This window comes from Schistocerca piceifrons, chromosome X, assembly GCF_021461385.2.
Source record: "Schistocerca piceifrons isolate TAMUIC-IGC-003096 chromosome X, iqSchPice1.1, whole genome shotgun sequence".
Classification (NCBI taxonomy): domain Eukaryota; kingdom Metazoa; phylum Arthropoda; class Insecta; order Orthoptera; family Acrididae; genus Schistocerca; species Schistocerca piceifrons.
Window position 1 is genome coordinate 321,215,938 of NC_060149.1, and position 22,070 is coordinate 321,238,007.

At 44.9% G+C, this 22,070-nt stretch overlaps 1 protein-coding gene across 1 annotated transcript in view; it reads right to left on the bottom strand.

Moving 5' to 3' along the window:
* The window catches only part of LOC124722337, a 433,578-nt gene that overhangs the window by 111,565 nt on the left and 299,943 nt on the right, over positions 1–22,070 (bottom strand). The window contains exon 10 of the mRNA XM_047247512.1: positions 18,832–18,969. Within this exon, the coding sequence (XP_047103468.1) occupies positions 18,832–18,969 (138 nt within the window). The remainder of the gene's footprint in view (positions 1–18,831; positions 18,970–22,070) is intronic.

Sequence of the window (22,070 nt, forward strand, 5' to 3'; positions counted from 1 at the left end):
GGGGAGATTTCAAAGGGAATAGATTTTTTTAAGTACCTCAGGTGAACTGTGGCAAGTAAAGGAAACCTGGGTCCTAAGATAGATCCCAGGGTGTAAACTGGATACAGGAAATGGAAAGGAATTTTTAAAATTGTTGACAGAAATCTGAAGGTCAAAACCAAAGGAAGACTGTATAAGAAACTCGTGATATCTGATTTGCTGCACGGAGTGTAGACATTGCCTACTGCTAAAAAACAGTACAGGAGGCTGTTTGTAGATGAGACGAAGATCTTGAGATGGATGTGCGGCGTCAGCGGAATTAACAGTAAACTGAATTGAAAAATCCTTGGAAGTTTAAAAGAAGAAATGTATTCGCAGTTGGGAATACGAGTAGACTTCAGCTACACAGTTTATTAGTAACATATGAAAATTTGTGGCTGACCGGGAACCTAACACGGATTTCCTGCTTATTGCGAGCAATCGCCTTACCACTTAGACTATCCGAGCACGTTACCTGGACTGACACAAATTTCCATATGTCACATACCTATCTATTTATTCTCTCATAGATTATTAATTCATTTGCCCGCACTCGCACATCTCGTGATTACCATACAGATTTTCGAACCAAGACAATGACAAGTCACAGACTCTCGATGTCATTTTCGTTACCGGCCCTTCTTCGCTTTATATATATATATATATATATATATATATATATATATATATATATATATAGATTTGACCCGCACGGGAATCACGAGATGTGCGATTGTGTAAATGAATTAATAATCTGTAATAATATGTAGGCGTGTGACATGTGGAAGTTTGAATCGGTCCGGGTAGCGTTCTCGGATAGCCTAAGTGATGAGGCAATCGCTCGTGATAAGTGGGAAATACGGGTTCGAATCCTAGTCTGGCAGAGATTTTCATATGTCAAATTAAGTAGCACATCTATACCTATTACAGTTACGCTGAACTCCAGGAATAAATTTCAATTATTTATTATCGTCATGGCGTGTTTAGGCATGTAATACTATTCTGCAGTTCGTCTGTTTCACAGTGTACTATGCAATGTCCTTCAGACTTGCGTGTATGTCTGAAGGACATTGCACAGTGCACTGTAAAACACAGAGACTGTAAAGTGGCTTAAAAGTTATTGAGGTTCCAAGGAGCTTCAGAGATAAGGGGCCCAGCGGTATGAACATGCCCTGAGAAGAGACGCATAGTCGAAAAAGACTGATGTAGAGGTAGGAGAAGGTTCCAGGGACAGAGAAAGACCAAAGAAAAAGTGGACTGACTGTGTTAGAGAGGTCAGAAGCGAGAAATAATTGAAGGACGGTAACACACAGGATAGAGTTAAATTGGAGAAACTTACCAGGAACATTGACCGTGTATAAGGCACGAAACTACACGGCAGAAGAAAAAGTATTGATTAACAATTTCCTGTCAAATGGAAGCTTCAATTAGGAAACATTGCTATCTATGAAAATTGCCCTTTATGGAAATCACAGTTATCTACGTACTTTTACTTTCATCGTACACGTCTCAATAACTTTGCTTCATATTCGCTCTGTAGTTACGGAATCCTGTGCTTTTCGTATACGAAGGTGTTTCGAAACCTCAACGATAAACTTTCAGAAAGACTACGCCTCATCTCGCTGGTTCATAATAAGGAACACAGACATTTTAACCTGTCATTTATGAGCCATTTCATTATTAAAGAGGACTGATCTTGAATGGCAACACACTATTGTCAGTACTTAATTAGCTGTTTTTCTGCTCTAAAGCTTTCAGTGTGTCTTGTGTGTTGTTACTGTTACTGGGTACATGAGAGGTTCTGGGTTCCGTGTGGACTGCTATTTTTGAACTCACTGCAATAATTGGCTAAAATTTACAGACGCGCGAAATTTAGCACGGACTTCAATGCGAGATGCCTTTAATGGGTTCCACAACGAAACATTGTCTCGAAATTTGGTAGAAAATCCGAAGAAATTGTGGTCGTATGTAAAGTACACAAGCGGCAAGACGCAGTCAATACCTTCGCCGCGCAGTGCCGATGGTACTCTTACTGACGACTGTGCCGCTAAAGCGGAGTTATTGAACGCAGTTTTCCGAAATTCCTTCACCAGGGAAGACGAATGGAATATTCCAGAATTTGAAACACGAACAGCTGCTAGCATGAGTTTCTTAGAAGTAGATACCTTAGGGGTTGCGAAGCAACTCAAATCGCTTGATACGGGCAAGTCTTCAGGTCCAGATTGTATACCAATTAGGTTCCTTTCAGATTACGCTGATACAATAGCTCCCTACTTAGCAATCATATACAACTGCTAGCTCACCGATAGATCGGTACCTACAGATTGGAAAATTGCGCAGGTCGCACCAGTGTTTAAGAAGGGTCGTAAGAGTAATCCATCGAACTACAGACCTATATCATTGATGTCGGTTTGCAGTAGGGTTTTGGAGCATATACTGTATTCAAACATTATACCTCGAAGGGAACGATTTATTGATATGTAATCAGCGTGGTTTCAGGAAACATCGTTCTTGTGCAACGCAGCTAGCTCTTTATTCGCACAAAGCAATGGCCGCTATCGACAGGGGATCTCAAGTTGATTCCGTATTTCTAGATTTCCGGAAAGCTTTTGACACCGTTCCTCACAAGCGACTTCTAATCAAGCTGCGGGCCTATGGGGTATCGTCTGTATTGCGACTGGATTCGTGATTTCCTGTCAGGAAGGTCGCAGTTCGTAGTAATAGACGGCAAATCATCGAGTAAAACTGAAGTGATATCAGGTGTTCACCAGGGAAGCGTCCTGGGACCTCTGCTGTTCCTGATCTGTATAAATGACCTGGGTGACAATCTGAGCAGTTCTCTTAGGTTGTTCGCAGATGATGCTGTAATTTACCGTGTAGTAAGGTCATCCGAAGACCAGTATCAGTTGCAAAGCGATTTAGAGAAGATTGCTGTATGATGTGGCAGGTGGCAGTTGACGCTAAATAACGAAAAGTGCGAGGTGATCCACATGAGTTCCAAAAGAAATCCGTTGGAATTCGATTAATCGATAAATAGTACAATTCTCAAGGCTGTCAATTCAACTAACTACCTGGGTGTTAAAATTACGAACAACGTCAGTTGGAAAGACCACATAGATAATATTGTGGGGAAGGCGAGCCAAAGGTTGCGTTTCATTGGCAGGACACTTAGAAGATGCAACAAGTCCACTAAAGAGACAGCTTACACTACACTCGTTCGTCCTCTGTTAGAATATTGCTGCGCGGTGTGGGATCCTTACCAGGTGGGATTGACGGAGGACATCGAAAGGGTGCAAAAAAGGGCAGCACGTTTTGTATTATCACGTAATAGGGGAGAGAGAGTGGCAGATATGATACGCGAGTTGGGATGGAAGTCATTAAAGCAAAGACGTTTTGCGGCGAGATCTATTTACGAAATTTCAGTCACCAACTTTCTCTTCCGAATGCTAAAATATTTTGTTGAGCCCAGCCTACATAGGTAGGAATGATCATCAAAATAAAATAAGAGAAATCAGAGCTCGAACAGAAAGGTTTAGGTGTTCGTTTTTCCCGCGCGCTGTTCGGGAGTGGAATGGTAGAGAGATAGTATGATGGTGGTTCGATGAACCCTCTGCCAAGCACTTAAATGTGAATTGCGGAGTAATCATGTAGATGTAGATGAATTATGTTCTATGGTGGGGAGATGGGCAATGGAAGAGACGCTAGTTGTTTCTGTGAAAATCGGTGTCCTAGAACAAATATACCTTCACTGTACTTGAATATGTCTTCCAGAAAAAGAGAATAATCACCCTGAACTGTATAATTGTAATACGAGAACTATGTATTGGCAGAAAACCTCCATATGTTGCTATAATAATGAAGCTCTAATCAGTATTGTTGCTATGGGAATAGGTTACGTAAGAACATTACACACTTTTGAAACCATATGCTTTAACTTTCCGATAGTTAAAATAACTTATAAGAGCAAAGCAGGATTTATGTGCAAATCAATAACATCTGTGCGCGGGAGGTAGCATCATTAACTTTTTAAAGAAGAAACTACTGCATCATTTCTATAGGAGGTGCGAAATCGAGAGGTGCTGGAGCCTATACTTTGTGAAAGTGGTACAGGTGTATAACGTACTCCTACCTTCATTACAAAGCTAATGATCCTGTTTTATACACACGAACACACGTATTATTCAGTGACGAAGTCTACTTCGGTCGTGTATGCTATTTTAACTACTGGAAAAGTTAAAGCACAGATGAACTCAGCAAAAACTACTAACTGCAATAGCTTCCGATTCTAGCATAACGGTTCCAGAGACAGTTTCAATTCTGATGCGCGATCTCAGCTGTCAGCTCTGGGGGACATTGGACAGATCAGTAGAACCTGTATGTGGCTAGCACGTGCATCTGATTGAACGAGCCTTGATGCTATCTCTGCGGGTATGTCAAGAGCGTGGTGTACATTAGTCAGATTGCAATCAGAATCGAACTAACTGTCAGATTGAATGACGCAAGTTACGATATGACACAGAACCCCGCTGCTCTCGATGCAGTTGGGCAGCTACTGTTTCGAAGTGTTTCAGGACACTGTGTTTAAATATCTGTTGTAAATTTATCGAAGAATATCTCGAATAATACGAAATTTAGCTAAAATTGTTGTCATTTCTTGTCAGAAACTTATGGAGGCCTCTTGCACATGACTCATAAACGACGAGCTAAAAATAATACGTTCCGTAATAATAAAAATTTATCCTCTATACCTATGATTAATCTATCGTTGCTATAAACTCCTGAGTGAGGTTATAGATCGTTTTGTGGTATAATACATTAAACAATTTGAAGTAACATAGGTAATTAGTTTATAGAATGAATCTAAATTTAGCACGTTCTTCCTCGTGTTGCAAATTACTGTTAACTTTCAATTGGTTTGTGGTGTTGATATAAATGGCAAAGACGTTACTGTATTTCAGAATGTGTCACTTTATTTGTTAAGATCATCTGCAGGGGCTAATACTGTGATGTATAAGACGGAAATTGTCCTAGCTGGCACGAAACAAAAACCACCAGCACCTATACAGAAAAAAAACCTGATCTCAAATTATGCCTCTAAAAGCAGAAAGTGGTGTTAAATGTTACAAATGATCTGAACCATATGAGAAACATTTTTTCTAAACTATATATATATATATATATATATATATATATATATATATATATATATACATATAACTGACAGTATAAGGACTAATAAAGTCTGGGTTTGTTATATCCTTTCCAATATAGGCAACTGATAGAATGTTCCAAAATACTATTTCTGCCACCGCATACACCGCGTGTACTGGGTGAACCGGGAATCCATCAACAAAATTGGAGCTTGTTGAGGGATATTTTGTGAGTATTTTTTAAATTTCAATTCATTGGCTTTAGAGTCGTGCCCATTGAGCCCTCTCAGTAACGGAAAAGCAATTCGATAGCGTATTGGAGACGATTTTCATATCAGTTACGACGATGCAAAACGTGGGGACAACACAGCACCCAGTTCTAGAGCGGAGAATTATGAGTATTTTGATATGAGAGACCCACGGTCTTCGGTGGCTTGTCACAGACTAATTACGCTTCATTTGATTTCTTCTCCCATTCATCTTTGTATTTGGTAGAGTGAAAATACCTGTACAACAGTGTTAATGTCGGCATTATAGCGACCTCTTCAGTTGACGAATCGAGTGTGAACAATGAAATCTGATTTGCTGTGTGGCATCTTTCCTAGTTCTTTGTGTTGTTTTTGCTAAGGACAGTACTCTGTTTTTCTCACGTGTTGTTAAACATAACTGAAAGTGCAATAAACGTGAGATGTGCTAACCAGTCTCGAAACATTCAGTATAGAGTCATAGCTAACCAAACAAACAAAATCCTATGGTGCTAACCCCGTGAAGTGAGTTCGACGTTAATTCGGAACGTTCGGCAATGCAGGATCAAAGACGTCAACCTCCGCTGCAAGCAACGGCTACAAATATGAGCATCCGCCGTCGAGCACACAAAACATGCAGCAAACCGAAGGAAATCCGACAAATGATGAATCAGATTACCTCTGTCAAACAGAGTACCTCACACAGCAAAGAAGGTGGGAATCAGCCACATAAAATTGCCACCATTCTGGCCGACAAGACCAGAATTGAGGTTTATGCAGGCCGAAAGCATTTTTGAACAGCACGGCATCAGGGATAGCGTGGTCAGATTTCATTGCATAGTTGCTCACTTCAACGGAACTCAAACTGTGCATGCTGAAGAAGAGTAGCATTAAAAGATTGTATAATTCGACTATTGGCATTGATGCCAGAGTTTCGGGCTCAAAAGTTATTATAGGTGATGAAAATTAGGGGATAAGTCCCCCAAGCAGTTTTGAAGGGCCTTACGACAATGGAAGGAAACGATTTGCTGTCTGAGAATTCTATTCGCATACTATGGCTTTAGAGGCTACCTCTTTACATTCGCACAGTTTTGGTGGTAAACACTGAGATGCCTTTCAGCGTTCTAGCAGATAAAGTTGAGGCCATTCCAAACAATCTGGAAAACAGTGTTTCCAGCGCAGTGGCACACGACACCATTGGGGACGGGCCGAAAAGCGAATGACGGAGGCGTGACAGCTCAGTGGACTTGGACAGCGATCCACGCTGCGCCGCTCGTGCACAAGTAAACAAGTTTCAAGCCTGGCACCCACTAAGAAACTGAAATCATGTCCGGACTGTTTTCGTGCCAACTCACGGGACAGTTGCACATCCCGTGAAGCACAGTGTTATTTTTGTAATAAGAAAGGACATATGCAAGCTGTGTGTAGTAAGAGAAACTCTAATTCACAACCTGTCTCCCGTTCGCATGACTCGCGTGGGCGTCGCTGCAACGGAAACCACCGTGATCATGATTCACATCAGCCTATGGACGTTAACGTCATTTATTCACAGCCTTCTGCTTCACGTGCTTCTACAGCTCGTCGCGTGAATAAACAAGTTTTGCCAGACGCTTCCTCTCTCATTTAGCGTGGTGCGAGGAAACTTTTTGTGACTGTGAACATTTGTGGACGTTCTGTTCGCATGCAGTTGGACACTGGTACATCAGTTTCTTTACTGAACAGATCAACTTATGACTGGCTTGGTTCGCTCCCACTTCGTTGTTCACATTCCACGCTGACTGCATTTACTGTACAGGAAAAATCAGTGCTCTGCGTGTGTAGTTTGCAAGCCATATATGGTGCAACGACACGTACAGTATCCTGCCATGTGCTCCGCTCTAGTGATGCTACGAACATTTTTGGCATTAACACATTTGAACTTTTTGGCCTCGCAATTCAGGTCAGTATATTTTACATCAACGCTAGTGACCATGCAGACTGTGTTGCCGCACTATGCGATGATTTGGTGAACTCTTTTCTGATGGCCTTGGTTGTGCCACAGACTTAGCAGCGCATGTTGTAGTTAAAGATAATGCCATGCCTATTTTCCAGCGCGCACGCCTGGTATCGCAAGCACTGCACGACACCGTAGCTGCCAAACTTAAGCATTTGAAAAACAGTGGTGTCATTGAACCTGTTTCTGCTTCACACTGGGCTTCGCCTATAGTGTGTGTGAAAAAACCAAACGGTCATCTCCATATTTGTGCTGACTTTAAGTCTACAGTAAATCCCCAGACAGTGGTCGCTACGTTTCCCTTATCATGTCCTGAAGACATTTTTCATAAGCATGGTACGAGAAAATTCTTTTCCATGATTGACTTGCTGGACACATACTTTCAGATTCCGCTCGACGAACAGTCACAGTGCTATTTTGTGATCAACACCCACCTTGGATTGTTCAAGTGTCGCCACCTTCCGTTCGGTTGTGCTTTGGCTCCTGCTATTTTTCAGTCTTAATGCAGCAGTTGTGTGCCGCTGTCCCTGGTTGTTCCAATTATCTGGACGATATTGCCATATCAGATCGCACCCCTGACGAACATTTGCAGAATTTGCGTGCCTTTTTTACCGTACTTTTGCAGGCAGGACTCAAGTGTTACAGAGAAAAGGGCAATTTTTTTCAAACTGAGATTCAGTATTTAGGACATATGATTAACGGACAGAGTATCCGCCCCTCGCCGTCACATCTCAGTGCGATTAGAGACTTGCCAGCACCCAGGAACCTGTAAGAACTTCAGTCTGTGTTGGGCAAAATTACGTATTATGTTCGGTTTATCCCCAATGCAGCGCAGATTGCAGCACCTTTGCATCGCTTTAGGTGTAAGAACGTTCCTTTTGTTTGGTCTTTGGAATGTGACGCTGCTTTCCACAAGCTCAAATCTGAATTGTTGAGTGATCGCTGTTTGATTCCTTTCGATCCCTTCAAACCAGTTGATTTGGCTGTCGATGCATCTTCTCACGGCATCGAAGTGGTTCTCTTGCACCACATTAATTCTGTCGATCACCCAATCGCTTCTGCGCCTAAGTTGCTCAATTCTGCTCAGCAAAACTATTCTCAAATCTAGAATGAAGCTTTAGCTATTGTCTATGGAGTGGCCAAGTTTCATGATTTGTTGTAAGGTCGCAAGTTCTATTTGGTCACCGACCATAAGCCTTTGACGTTGCAGCCTGTGCTGCACAAAAGCTACGATGTTGGTCTTTATTTTTGTCTAACTACAATTACGAAATTTTGATTTTGCCTACGGCCCAGCATGGAAATGCCGATAGTCTGTCTCATCTGCCTACTGGTCTTGACGAAGTGTTTGATTCTTCCGAATTATCTTGCATGTTCATTGATTCGCAAGATAGGGATTTCGCTGATGGTTTTCCGGCGGATTTTCGTCGCATTGCTTCCGCGACAGCCGCCGATGCGCCTTTGCTGATTCTTTTACAGTATGTTTGTACTCAATGGCCTCCGTCTGCTAAGCAGATTCGTGATCCCCTTGTTTGACGTTACTTTGCGCAACGTCACAACTTGTCTGTACACCACGGTGTTATTTTGTTACGAACTGACAATAATCAGTCTCGTGTGGTTGTACCTCGTTCATTGTAGTCGGAAATCCTCTGATTACTGCACGCTGGTCATTGTGGTATTGAGCCGTGGTAAAAATTGCTGTTTTGAAGAGCCCGCCACAGTGCGTAGTGTGAAGCAGTCGCCCTCCGTTTCTGGCGGTGGCGCCGCTGTGGCAATCGCAGCTTTGGTGTCTCCCTCTGGTGGGAAAGGGGAAAGGTTGCCTGTTCACGTGCATTTGAGGGGCGCTATGAGCTCGCCATGGGGTCAGTCTCTCGTCTCCAGCTTGCTAGTCTGTCTCTCGTCCGCATTTCTTAGGCAGTTAGTGGCTATCTGTCGTTCGGAGTGCTAGTATGTCTGTCGTTCGGATCAACCTTTAAAGCCGGCAAAATGAGTGTCTTTCCACTCCGCCAGTAAGAGAACTCAGCGAGTGGTCGCCCGGTCGGGGCTTAGTTCATGCATCTGAGTCTGCGCGTTAGGCCGCCAGTCTGCTCGAGTTTGCTCAGGCAATGGTCATTGGCGGTTGGATCGATCGGTTGGTCGGACCGTCTTGAGCGTCGGAGTATGTGAGGTCGCCACGTGAGTCCAGTGGGCTGCGGCGTATAGCGAGGGGTAGTGACTTCGCGGTCGACACGAGAACAGCAGGAGTCAACCCACGACGTAAGTCTGGCCGGTGCGAGCTGCGACGCCGTGAGAGGGGAGACCGGCGCGCCTTCCTGCGTCCGTTGAAGTGGCTGGCAGCGGACGGTTCGGGAGAGCGATTTGGGGGTGCTGCGCCAGGTCTTCTCGAGAAATCGCAGTTTATTAGAAGTTAAGTGATTGGTGATATGTTGTTTGATTTACTCTTATTAAATTCTACTTGTTTTCTTGGTGAGGTCACCAGCCGTTTTGCATTGGGGTCGTCCCAACATTCTTCTCCGTTTGCCCACCCGCGGGAGGGTGGTTGTTTATAAATTGGGTGGTCGGTTTTTCCCTTGTGGAGTAGGGGTGGGTTAGAGCAACCTGCGGTTCGGGTTATTCGGTAATCTCCCTATCAATCTACCGTACGTTAGTAGCTGCCTCTATCATGTTTGTCGGATTTGGTGTGTTAACGAATTTATTGCTTGGAGTGTAATGGCCTAATACCTGAAATATGTTTTGATCTTTGGAAACTTTGATATTATTCCCTATGATCTTGAGAGGCGGTATATGTGTACTGTAGAGCATCATAAGTATTGTTTGGCCAACCTTGTAGAATTTTATATAAGATTGCATTTCATGGGCTTTTAATTAAATGATCATGTCAGTATATAAAGTTGCCACCCTTTCACCGTAAGACTTTTCTTAGAAGTTAAAATCAAGTTGCACCTTCGGTGGCACGGTTAATATTTTAATTGTTAGTGTTTTGTACCATTTCCATCCCTCCTACGGGGGGTGCATAGTTTGTGTGCGTGTGTAAATTGTTAAAACTCTTAGTTTAAAGTAATCTGGTGTGTTGCAGATTTGCACCAGTGTAGTCTTTCAGAGGCGGTTGTGAGCGATCGTAACTATGGCTGTGTCAAAAGGGAGCGGCAAGGTCCTCTGCCCGAAAGCTCATACAGTCAAAACTTGTTTCTTTCTGCCTCTGAATAAATTGTAACTTTGATAGTTAGAGGCTGTTTTCTGACTATAATTTTAAATCTGTTTCTTTTAAAAAAAGCTTTTAAGCACTATTAATGTGAATAAAGTTCCCATTTGTTAAAAGGAATTTGGTTATGATTTCATCAGTTACTCCCTGGCAACTACTTCCATGCTTACATAGTGTGATTAAATGTGTTAATGTTCTTGATGAATCGTTAGTAAATAAAATAAATTCTTAAGAATATTCTTTGAAAATAAATCACGGTTCAGGTATAGTGCGGACAAAGCAATTAGCGCGTTGTCACTGCACTCGGGTCGGCATTGATAAACAAATTGACAATTTGCTTGCTAATTGTCGCTCTTGTGCGGAGCATCAGTCTGCTCCCCATCAGCGCTTCTTTGCGTGGCTGACTCCTACTGCGCCTTGGCAGCGCGTTCATGTTGATTTTGCGGGTCCTTTCTAGGACACCAGCTGGTTGATAGTTACTGATGCGTACAGCAACTGTCCTTTTTGTTGTGCCTATGCCTTCTACTACATCTGCCAGTACTATTCAGACTTTGATGTATATTTTTTGCATTGATGGTCTTCCTGAAGTTATTGTCTCCGACAATGGCCCCCAATTTGTGTCCTCCAAGTTTGAAACGTTCTGTGCTGCTAATGGCATTCGCTGTCTACCTCAGCCCCGTTCCACCACCAGTCGAACGGCGAGGCTGAACGCTTTGTGTGTACATTTAAGTCACAGATGAGCAAGTTGCGCGCCACGCACTCTCGTGAGCGCGCGCTCTGTACTCTCCTTGCTTCCTATCGCTCCCAGCGGCGCGGCACCGGTTCCCCAACGGAATTCCTACATGGCTGCGCCCATCGGTCGCTCCTGCAGCTACTGCACCCACCGCTGCGGGCACCCGCTGCTTCGCCTCGTTCCGGCTTGACACCGCATGCTTTGGTGTTCTATCGCGTTTTCTCTGGCAGGCAGCGATGGGAACAGGGGCGCATTCTTTGCCAGCTTGGCCGCGCCATATTTGTAATTTCTGGTCCCTCCGGCACTGTCAAGCGACACCGGAATCAGATGTGTTTGTGACCTCCTTGGTTTACTGCCGTTGGTTCTTTTCTGGCAGAACTGGATACTTTGCGACTTCCGCCGCCTTAGCCCACGACTCCACCGATGGCGCCTCCGCCGCTCTCGCCTCCGCCGAGGGCGCTCCAGCCGCCGCCGCCGCCGGTCTGGTGTCCTGCGTCGGGTGGGCGCCTCTCGCAACCGCCATGGCCCCACGTTCGGCCGCCGCCTTCGCTGCTGCCGCTGTAGCTGTGTTCCTCCGCGGTGCCAGAACTGATGGACGCTGAGGCTGCCGTCACGCCGCCGCCGCCGCCGCCGCCGCCGCTGCTGTCGCTGTCGCCCAAGGAGGTTGTTGCTCTGCCTCCTCATCCGAGCGCGTCCTGGGCAGGTTTTCAACACGGCGTTTTCCTCGCCCCATCGCGAGCAGTTCTGCTGTCCGCCCCCTCAGTTGCTACCATCGGAAGCCCTACTCAACGACGGTGCGCCGTTTCAGGGGGGAGGGAAGTGGTATCTATAGTTCCAATACCACAGCGTAGGTTGGCACTACGAGAGCGGACGATCTACACCGACGATAGCGCCGTCTAGCCGACGCTGTGCAGCTCTACGAGCTCCGCTCCACTTTCGCCCGGTTCATGAAGAGCAGGCGGCCAGGAACCACCGCTTTAGGCTAGCTTGCTATTGAGACTTTCTTATCTGGACTTTGACTGCACGCCTGTGTGCTCATCACCTAAAGTTATGTAACATGTTTGCATATGTTTGTACGACAGTAAAACCACTTTTATTTTACTTGCAGCACTGAAAGCTTTACCTCACCTGCTCCTACTCGCTTCCTTTCATTCGGCCTCTTTGTTAGATTTCAGGAACAGACCCACGCGCCGCTTTCCAGGCGGTATACAAAACCTGCACATGTGTTGTCCACCAAGTTGTGTCACCTTCATCAACATCGACGTTCACAGCGAGACGTCATCCACCGCAAAGATGGCTGCAAGCCAGTGCATCGTCCACGGTGGGGCCAATCCAAGTGGGCCTCTGGCCACAGCCCTTTGAGTTCTTATGCACCACCGCACCATTGTTCCAAGAACGGCTGCAGTAGATAAGAGGTTCTAGTGTTCTGGGAGTCACCTCGCTACAGTGTGTCTCAGAGTGTTACTGTTGTGGAGTCAGTCAGAGTGCTATTGTCAGGTTGGTGAGTGAAATAGTTCTTGTTGTACACCAACATACAGCTCTTAGCAGTGTTCACTGTACTACTGTGCATTAGAGTTCTGTCTTGCTCTCTGATTCTGAACAGTGCGCTATGGTGGGGTGGACTTGTCAGACCATCGTTACTTAGCAGCATAGTTGATATTTGGCTGCTAGTCTTCGGCCACCAAGTATCAAACAACCATGCATAATTGTGAATTGCCACAGGGGGCAGTCTATGAAAGTTAAGTTGTTTCTTATTTACTAAAGTATTCCTGTTTCACTCTAATTAATTGTGTCCTGATTTCCCTCCTTGGCTCGTACACGACATGGATGACATGTTCTCCATCTCAATGGAACAACGCGAATTATACCTCAGACAGCTCATTCAATGGCTAAGACAGTACGGTACTCCTTGAGCAGAAAAATCCGTACTGAACCTAATGCAAATTTATATGCCTGAACTACAAGCAACGTTGTGGTGCGACGTGGTTCACAATATCTTGCGTCCATATATATGACAAGAGTTTCAGCGTCAGGTATTGAAAGCCTTCCATAATGTAGCGCATTCTGATGTCATGACGAGAGTCAAGTTGGTGGCCAAGATGATTTAGTCGGGCATCAAAAGGAATTGCAATCAATGTGCACAATCCATTGAGAGTTGTCAGCGGAGCAAGATTGACAGGTATGTCTCAGCACTTTTAGTTACCTTCGACACACCAACGGCGCGTTTGATGCATGTGCATGTGGACCCGGTAAGATTGCTACCGAGCTCCGACAGTACAGTTGCTTATTGACTACCATAGGCGAATTCCAGACTGAGGCGCCTAGAACCTCTCGGACACTCTGGCCGGCTCAGCGGTCGTTACACGAGCCGGTAGAACGGTAAAACACCAGTTCCCTTGAACTGCCGGATGGGTGCTGGTGTTGCATATTTGGTAGTCAACACATCGAGTGTCAACAGTGAAATCTGATTCAGTGTGTGGTACCCTTACTACTTTACACTGAAGGGAAAAAAGTCGTGGGATACCTATTAATATTGTGTCAAACCTCCTTTTGCCCAGAGTAGTGCAGCCGTCCATAATTTTGAATGTGTTGCAAATGCAGGATTTGGTGTACAAACTGACCTCTCGATTATGTCCCATAAATGTTCCATGGGATTCGTATCGGGTGATTCTGAGTTGTCCAGAATGTTCTTCAAACCAATCGCGAACACTTGTGGTCTGATGACATGGCGCATTCTCACCCATAAAAATTACATTGCTGTTTGGGAACATGAAGTACGTGAATGGCTGCAGATGGTGTCCACATAGCCGAACGTAGCCATTTCCAGTCAATGGTCGGTTCATATGGACCAAATAACCCAGTCCATTCTATGCAAACACAGCTCACACCATTATGGACCCACCACCAGCTTGCACAATACCTTGTTAACAGCCTAGGCCCATGGCTTCGTTGAGTCTACGCCTCACTCGAACCCTACCCATAGCTCTTACCAACTTAAATCGGGACTCTCATGACCAGGCCACGGTTTTCCAGTGTAGCATCCTACCGAAATGGTCAGGGGCCCAAAAATTAGATTGTAGGCGATGTGCTGTTAGCAAAGCCACTCGTGTAGGTTGTCTGCTACCACAGTCCATTAACGTCAAATTTCGACACATTGTCCTGGCGGATACGTTTGTCGTACGTCCCACATTGATTTATGGGTTATGCCACAAAGTGTTGCTTGTTTATTAGCACTGAAAACTCTACGCAAACGCCGTTGCTCTCGGTCGTTAAGTGAAGGCCGTCGGCTTCTTCTTTGTTCGTGGTGTGATGTATTGCCCAAAATGTGATATTCTCGACACACTCTTGGCACTGAGGATCTCGGAATATTAAATTCCCTAATAATTTTCGAAATGGAACGTCTCATGCCTCTATCTCATTTCGCATTCAAAGTCTGCTAATTCCCGTCGTGCGGCCACAATCCCGTCGGAAACCTTTTCACATGAATCACATGGGTATAAATGACAACTCTGCCAATGCAGTGCTCTTTCACATCTTGAGTCCGCGATATTATCGCCATCTATATAGGTGTATATCGATATCCCATGACTTTTGCCACTTCAGTGCAGTTCTTTGCATTGCTGTTGCTAAGGCCGGAACTCTGTTTTTGTCACGTGTAGTAAAATACACTATGTGGTCAGAAGTACCAGGACACCCCCAAAAATATACATTTTCCTTATTAGGTGCGTTGTGCTGTCACCTACTGCTAGGTACTCCATATCAGCGGCCTCAGTAGTCATTAGACATCGTGAGAGAGCAGAATGTGGCGCTCCGCGGAACTTAGGGACTTCGAACGTGGCCAGGTGACTGGATGTCACTTGTGTAATACGTATGTACGCGACATTTCCACACTCCAAATCATAGCTAGGTCCACTGCTTCTAATGTGATAGTGAAGTGGAAACGTGAAGGGACACGTAAAGCACAAAAGCGTACAGGGTGACCTCGTCTGTTGTCTGACAGAGACCGCCGACAGTTGAAGAGGGTCGTAATGTGTAATAGGCAGACATCTATTCAGACAATCACACAGGAATTCCCACTGCATCAGGATCTACTACAAGTACTATGGCAGTTAGGTGGCAGGTGAGAAAACTTGAATTTCATGGTCAAGCGGCTGCCCATAAGCCATACATCACGCCGGTAAATGTCAAACGACGCCTCGCTTGGTGTAAAGAGCGTAAACATTGAACGCTTGAACTGTGGAAAAACGTTGTGTGGAGTGACGAATCACGGTACACAATGTGGCGATCCGATGCAGGATGTTGGTGCGGCGAATGCTAGGTGAACGTCATATGCCAGCGTGTGTAGTGGCATCAGTAAAATTCGGGGGCGGTGGTGTTAAGGTGTGGCATGCTTTTCATGGAGGGAGCTTGCACCCCTTGTTATTTTGAGTGGCACTAGCCCAGCACAGGTCTACATTGATGTTCTAAGCACCTTCTTGGTTCCCACTGTCGAAGAGCAATTCGGGGATGGCGATTGCATCTTTCAGCGCGATCGAGCACCTGTTCATAATGCACGGCCTGTGGCGGAGTGGCTACACGACAATAACGTCCCTGTAATATACTGGCCTGCACAGAGTCCTGAGCTGAATCCTATAGAACACCTCTGGGATGGTTTGGAACGCCGACTTCGTGCCAGGCCTTACCGACCCACATCGATACCTCTCCTCAGTGCAGCACTCCGTGAAGAATGGGCTTTAATTCCCCAAGAAACCTTCCAGTACCTGACTCAACGTATACCTACGAGAGTGGAAGCTGTCATCAAGGCTAAGGGTGGGCCAACGCCATATTGAATTCTAGCATTACTGATAGAGGGCGCCACGAACTTGTAAGACATTTTCAACCAGGTGTCCGGATACTTTTGATCACATAGTGTATAACAGAATGTACAATAAATCTGTGATGTGCAAACTACTCTTTAATCATTCAGTGTAGACTCATTGCTTACCAAACAAACAAAACCCTATAGCAGTACACACTGTATGTCAAATAACTTATTTTACTCTTCGCCCTCGAACTTGCATTCAGAACTGCTCGGTTCTGTCTTGAGTTTGTTTTTCTGGCAGTGGTAACTGTACATGAACAGTCATACACAGCAATATGGGTAAGTTTACCGATTAAGAGTTGGCCATTGGTTCACTGAATGCAATGTAAGAGCGGTACAATTATACTATACTAACAACGGGACCACGCGGCAATCTGGGTTTTGCATTTTTTTTTTTTACATTAATGGTACTGGAAGGTCAGAACTGAAATACCTGTCAGCGAAAGCAGTACCATGCAACTCTGAAAAATTCTTGAGAAAATCAACTATGAAGTTTTCTGGGCCTCTTTAATTCACCGAATAAAGTCGATTTTTCGACAAGCAATCTTGTTGTGTCGTAAAATGCTCCCCTGCCGTGTGGAGGCCTAGATTCGACTCCTGGTAGATGGAATTTTTTAACAAAGTTGGATGCTCTATGAGCATTTCCGTGAAGTGTAAAATACATTAAGTGGCAAAAACATCGGTTGCACTCGAGATTGGTAACTGTTGGATCGCTGATTCGACTCTTGTATTGGTCATTAATGTTTCGTATTTTGTTGTTCACTTTGACTACTGACGTCATTTAAATGTAAAATTCATCAAATATATGCTAATTAACGCATATGTAATTGTTATTTTAATGAAAAATGCACGTCTTTTGTTTCTAATTACATATCGCACACATTATTCCAGTTTTCGTTGCAAATATAAATTCTTAATTATTTATCTATTATTAATAAAAACTAGTTAAATTAAAGAAACATTTTTCACCTCTATGTGTCTTATACTTCACGGAAATGTTCTTTGAACTTGCTCCTATTTTGAATCGAACCAAGACTGTCCACAAGATATGCAAGCATTCTACCACAGGGCCACACAGACTGTTGAATTAATTCCCGTCTTTGCCGGCCGCGGTGGTCGAGCGGTTCTAGGCACTTCAGTCCGGAACCGCGCGACTGCTACGGTCGCAGGTTCGAATCCTGCCTCGGGCATGGATGTGTGTGATGCCCTTACGTTAGTTAGGTTTAAGTAGTTCTAAGTTCTAGGGGACTGATGACCTCAGATGTTGAGTCCCATAGTGCTCAGAGCCATTTGAACCAATTCCTGTCTTTAATATTAATTATACTCGGAAAATTTCGAAGTCGATGTTTCTCGATAATTTTTGAGAGTTACATGAAAAACTTTGGATAATTGATATTTGAGTTTTGAACATCACGTACCACGAATTTAAGAAAAAATACAAATATCCGATTGTCATGTGGTCCTTGTAAGCTGTTATTTCTGTGTTTTGTGTTGTATGTTTTTATGATTGTATATTACACGATTTTTCTCTGTTGGGACGGTATTTTCACAGAAAAAGTGACTAACGGTATAAATCGTACTTACATTATTATTCTGTAGCGAGCCACTGGTGACCACACGTTCCTTATTTCAAAATACGCTGAACACTACTAGTACAACCAGCACTGCTATGTCGATGCAGTTTGTGTGCACGCTGTATAACTAGTTTAATGGCGGTGAGCATGAACTATGCACTCATAAAAGTAGAACGACGTTGGTTAACTTGAAGGACCCGTGAGCGTCGAGGCTATCGGAAACAGAACACAAGGAGAGCCTCATAAAAGATCTGAGTGAAGCGGGCCGCGAGCTTATCGGAGCTGTACTGCACTTTAATTATGTCGCACGTAAAGCCGATCTGATGCACAGCCGTGCAGAATGTGAGTCTAATATCCTAAGCATTAGACTATCTCCACACGTATTCATCCCCTGTTCGCCGGGGACAAAAGCAGATACTTCCTTAGTCGCAAATAAAATTATTGACCTTGAGAAACGGAGGATGACCGTAGAGAAATCAGGTACCGAATAGTTGTAAACTCGTTTTGCCCAGAATTACTCTGTGATTAATTGTGAAATCTGAAGTTCATATAACACACAATTTTCAAAGAAAACTGCTCCTTGTGACATTCTAAAGAATTAGAGATCACAAATACAGACACCACTGGGGAGTACAGAAGCTAAAGTGCTGCACTGAGAAGTAAAGGAGACGATATCGCAAAGAATCAATAAAACACTTTGTATCCTTTTCTTCTCACATTCGCAGTAACTGGCCAAACGTAGTGCTTCCATTAACTAGATTGTAACTATAAATACTAAAGGACTCTAAACACAACATGACTGACAATTTAAAGATAAGAGTGCAATATTATGGATATGTAAAGTTCTCTGTAATGACTAGTTTGAAGGAAATCGTCAGTCGTTTCAACAGAAGCTGCTGTGTGTTACAAACACGTCAGTCGTGGTTAAAGCAAGTGCTACGGTCATGCCTGGCGTAAACAATCTAATGCATTATGGTTTGTTGATCTTGATTTAGTTTAATACATCATTAATACAGACTTACACTGGACTGTGGACAATGAAAATTTATTGTTAATACCTTTCTGTTCCTCAGTGCGAACACCAGAACTTTCTGGATTTCTGCTGCTGCCTTACAGAAAACTTCACCATCTATGTGAAGTGGCTCTTTTGTGATATTCTGGAGATAACCAATCATTTGAAGAGCGGAAGTGATCTCCTGAAACAAGAAGATTATACTAGTCAGTGACACTTGTAAACTTACATAGATAGTAACTTGGACAGTAACAGTAAAATAGGGTAATGATGCAGCTGTACACTACAGCCCATCATCTTTGAGTGAAAACCAAGTATCCCCCAAAATATGTCCCAAACACAAAAAATTGAAACTAGTTAAAATCTAGCATTTTGATATGAGTATGGAGAGGAGGGTCCAGCAGATCTTGGTCTTGGACACAGTACTGTATTAAGAAACTGGACACAGTACTGTATTAGGGAACTACACTCCTGGAAATTGAAATAAGAACACCGTGAATTCATTGTCCCAGGAAGGGGAAACTTTATTGACACATTCCTGGGGTCAGATACATCACATGATCACACTGACAGAACCACAGGCACATAGACACAGGCAACAGAGCATGCACAATGTCGGCACTAGTACAGTGTATATCCACCTTTCGCAGCAATGCAGGCTGCTATTCTCCCATGGAGACGATCGTAGAGATGCTGGATGTAGTCCTGTGGAACGGCTTGCCATGCCATTTCCACCTGGCGCCTCAGTTGGACAAGCGTTCGTGCTGGACGTGCAGACCGCGTGAGATGACGCTTCATCCAGTCCCAAACATGCTCAATGGGGGACAGATCCGGAGATCTTGCTGGCCAGGGTAGTTGACTTACACCTTCTAGAGCACGTTGGGTGGCACGGGATACATGCGGACGTGCATTGTCCTGTTGGAACAGCAAGTTCCCTTGCCGGTCTAGGAATGGTAGAACGATCGGTTCGATGACGGTTTGGATGTACCGTGCACTATTCAGTGTCCCCTCGACGATCACCAGTGGTGTACGGCCAGTGTAGGAGATCGCTCCCCACACCATGATGCCGGGTGTTGGCCCTGTGTGCCTCGGTCGTATGCAGTCCTGATTGTGGCGCTCACCTGCACGGCGCCAAACACGCATACGACCATCATTGGCACCAAGGCAGAAGCGACTCTCATCGCTGAAGACGACACGTCTCCATTCGTCCCTCCATTCACGCCTGTCGCGACACCACTGGAGGCGGGCTGCACGATGTTGGGGCGTGAGCGGAAGACGGCCTAACGGTGTGCGGGACCGTAGCCCAGCTTCATGGAGACGGTTGCGAATGGTCCTCGCCGATACCCCAGGAGCAACAGTGTCCCTAATTTGCTGGGAAGTGGCGGTGCGGTCCCCTACGGCACTGCGTAGGATCCTACGGTCTTGGCGTGCATCCGTGCGTCGCTGCAGTCCGGTCCCAGGTCGACGGGCACGTGCACCTTCCACCGGCCACTGGCGACAACATCGATGTACTGTGGAGACCTCACGCCCCACGTGTTGAGCAATTCGGCGGTACGTCCACCCGGCCTCCCGCATGCCCACTATACGCCCTCGCTCAAAGTCCGTCAACTGCACATACGGTTCACGTCCACGCTGTCGCGGCATGCTACCAGTGTTAAAGACTGCGATGGAGCTCCGTATGCCACGGCAAACTGGCTAACACTGACGGCGGCGGTGCACAAATGCTGCGCAGCTAGCGCCATTCGACGGCCAACACCGCGGTTCCTGGTGTGTCCGCTGTGCCGTGCGTGTGATCATTGCTTGTACAGCCCTCTCGCAGTGTCCGGAGCAAGTATGGTGGGTCTGACACACCGGTGTCAATGTGTTCTTTTTTCCATTTCCAGGAGTGTATCTTCACGTGCTTACGTAATGTATGTAGCCGATAGCGGTTTAGTAAATACATTACCTTTACGCTGAAGTTCCACTTGCCAGTAAGTAACAAGTATCTCCCAGTAAACACTATCCTACCTACATGGAACCATGCAGATATAGTGGCCATCCACAAGGAAGGGAAGGATTCTCTCCTGCCAACAAACTACAGACCCGTCAGTCTCGTACCAGCACTTTCAAAACTCTTTGAGTGACTGTAGTATGTGCACCTACTACACCACGCTGAAGCTTAACATCTGTTTACAGTTCGGATTCAGAAGAGGTCACACAACAGCCCAGGAACTACTAAGACTGGTGGAGGAAACTCTCGACGTCTTGCTGAGAATAACTAACCACAGTATACCTGGACCTCTCCAAGGCTTCGACTCGCTGTGGTACGGAGAGCTCTTGGTTAAACTATTGGAACAGGGGTCACCGTGTAACACATTTTACTTCTTCAATCCTACTGGTTGACAGGGCCTTCCACATGAAGACCGGACAGGGAATTAGAGCACGAAGACACATCCTGGCTGCATTACCTCAAGGATTTGTTCTCAGGCCAGTATTTCACACCCTTTCCACATCGTATGTCCCTAAAAATGACGATATCCATCTAACACTCTATGCTGATGACTTGGCCTTATTCATTAGGAACACGAATGCCCATGCTGTCCAGTGCTGATTTCGAGCTATGGTTTCTGCCTGGAGGAAAATTCCAGCTGAGCTGACGCCACTATGGATGAATGGTGGGTAAATCATGTCAGTGACAGCAAGATATCTCGATATCATTGTTGCAAAAGAACATCCAAGAAATTCAAATGAGTCAACTGGTCGAACGCGTGCTCTCTACCCATCACTGAACCAAGAATCCATGCTACCATCACACTCTATATGTCCTCTACAGGACTTTAGCGTGTCCACTGCTGGAACATGTTTCTGCGGTATGGGGAAATTCTGAAGACTTTCATATAATACATCTACATTAAATACGAAACTGGGCCTTGAGGCTTCCTTTTCATATACCAGGAGATTTACCACCAAGATATCCTGCTGAAGTCACTGGAATTCCCCCTCTCCACAAATGATGACAACCGACTAGACTCAAATGCTGTAGGAAAGTGAGGCAGTCAGATAATACGCAAAACAGGGTGTTGAGTTGTAAGATGCATTGTGCAATCTGAGAACCAGGTGGACCGACCTATTACACAGTGAGAGTGAATAAATAAGGAAGACAGCATATACTACATGTAACATTTATAGCAAATTGGTACAGAGTAAATCGTGATGTTGCGCAATATGTTACAAGCGCTACTGTGTGAGTAGAATATTGCGATGTGGTGGAGTCTTGGTGGTGAGTTAAGGCATCACACTTCATTT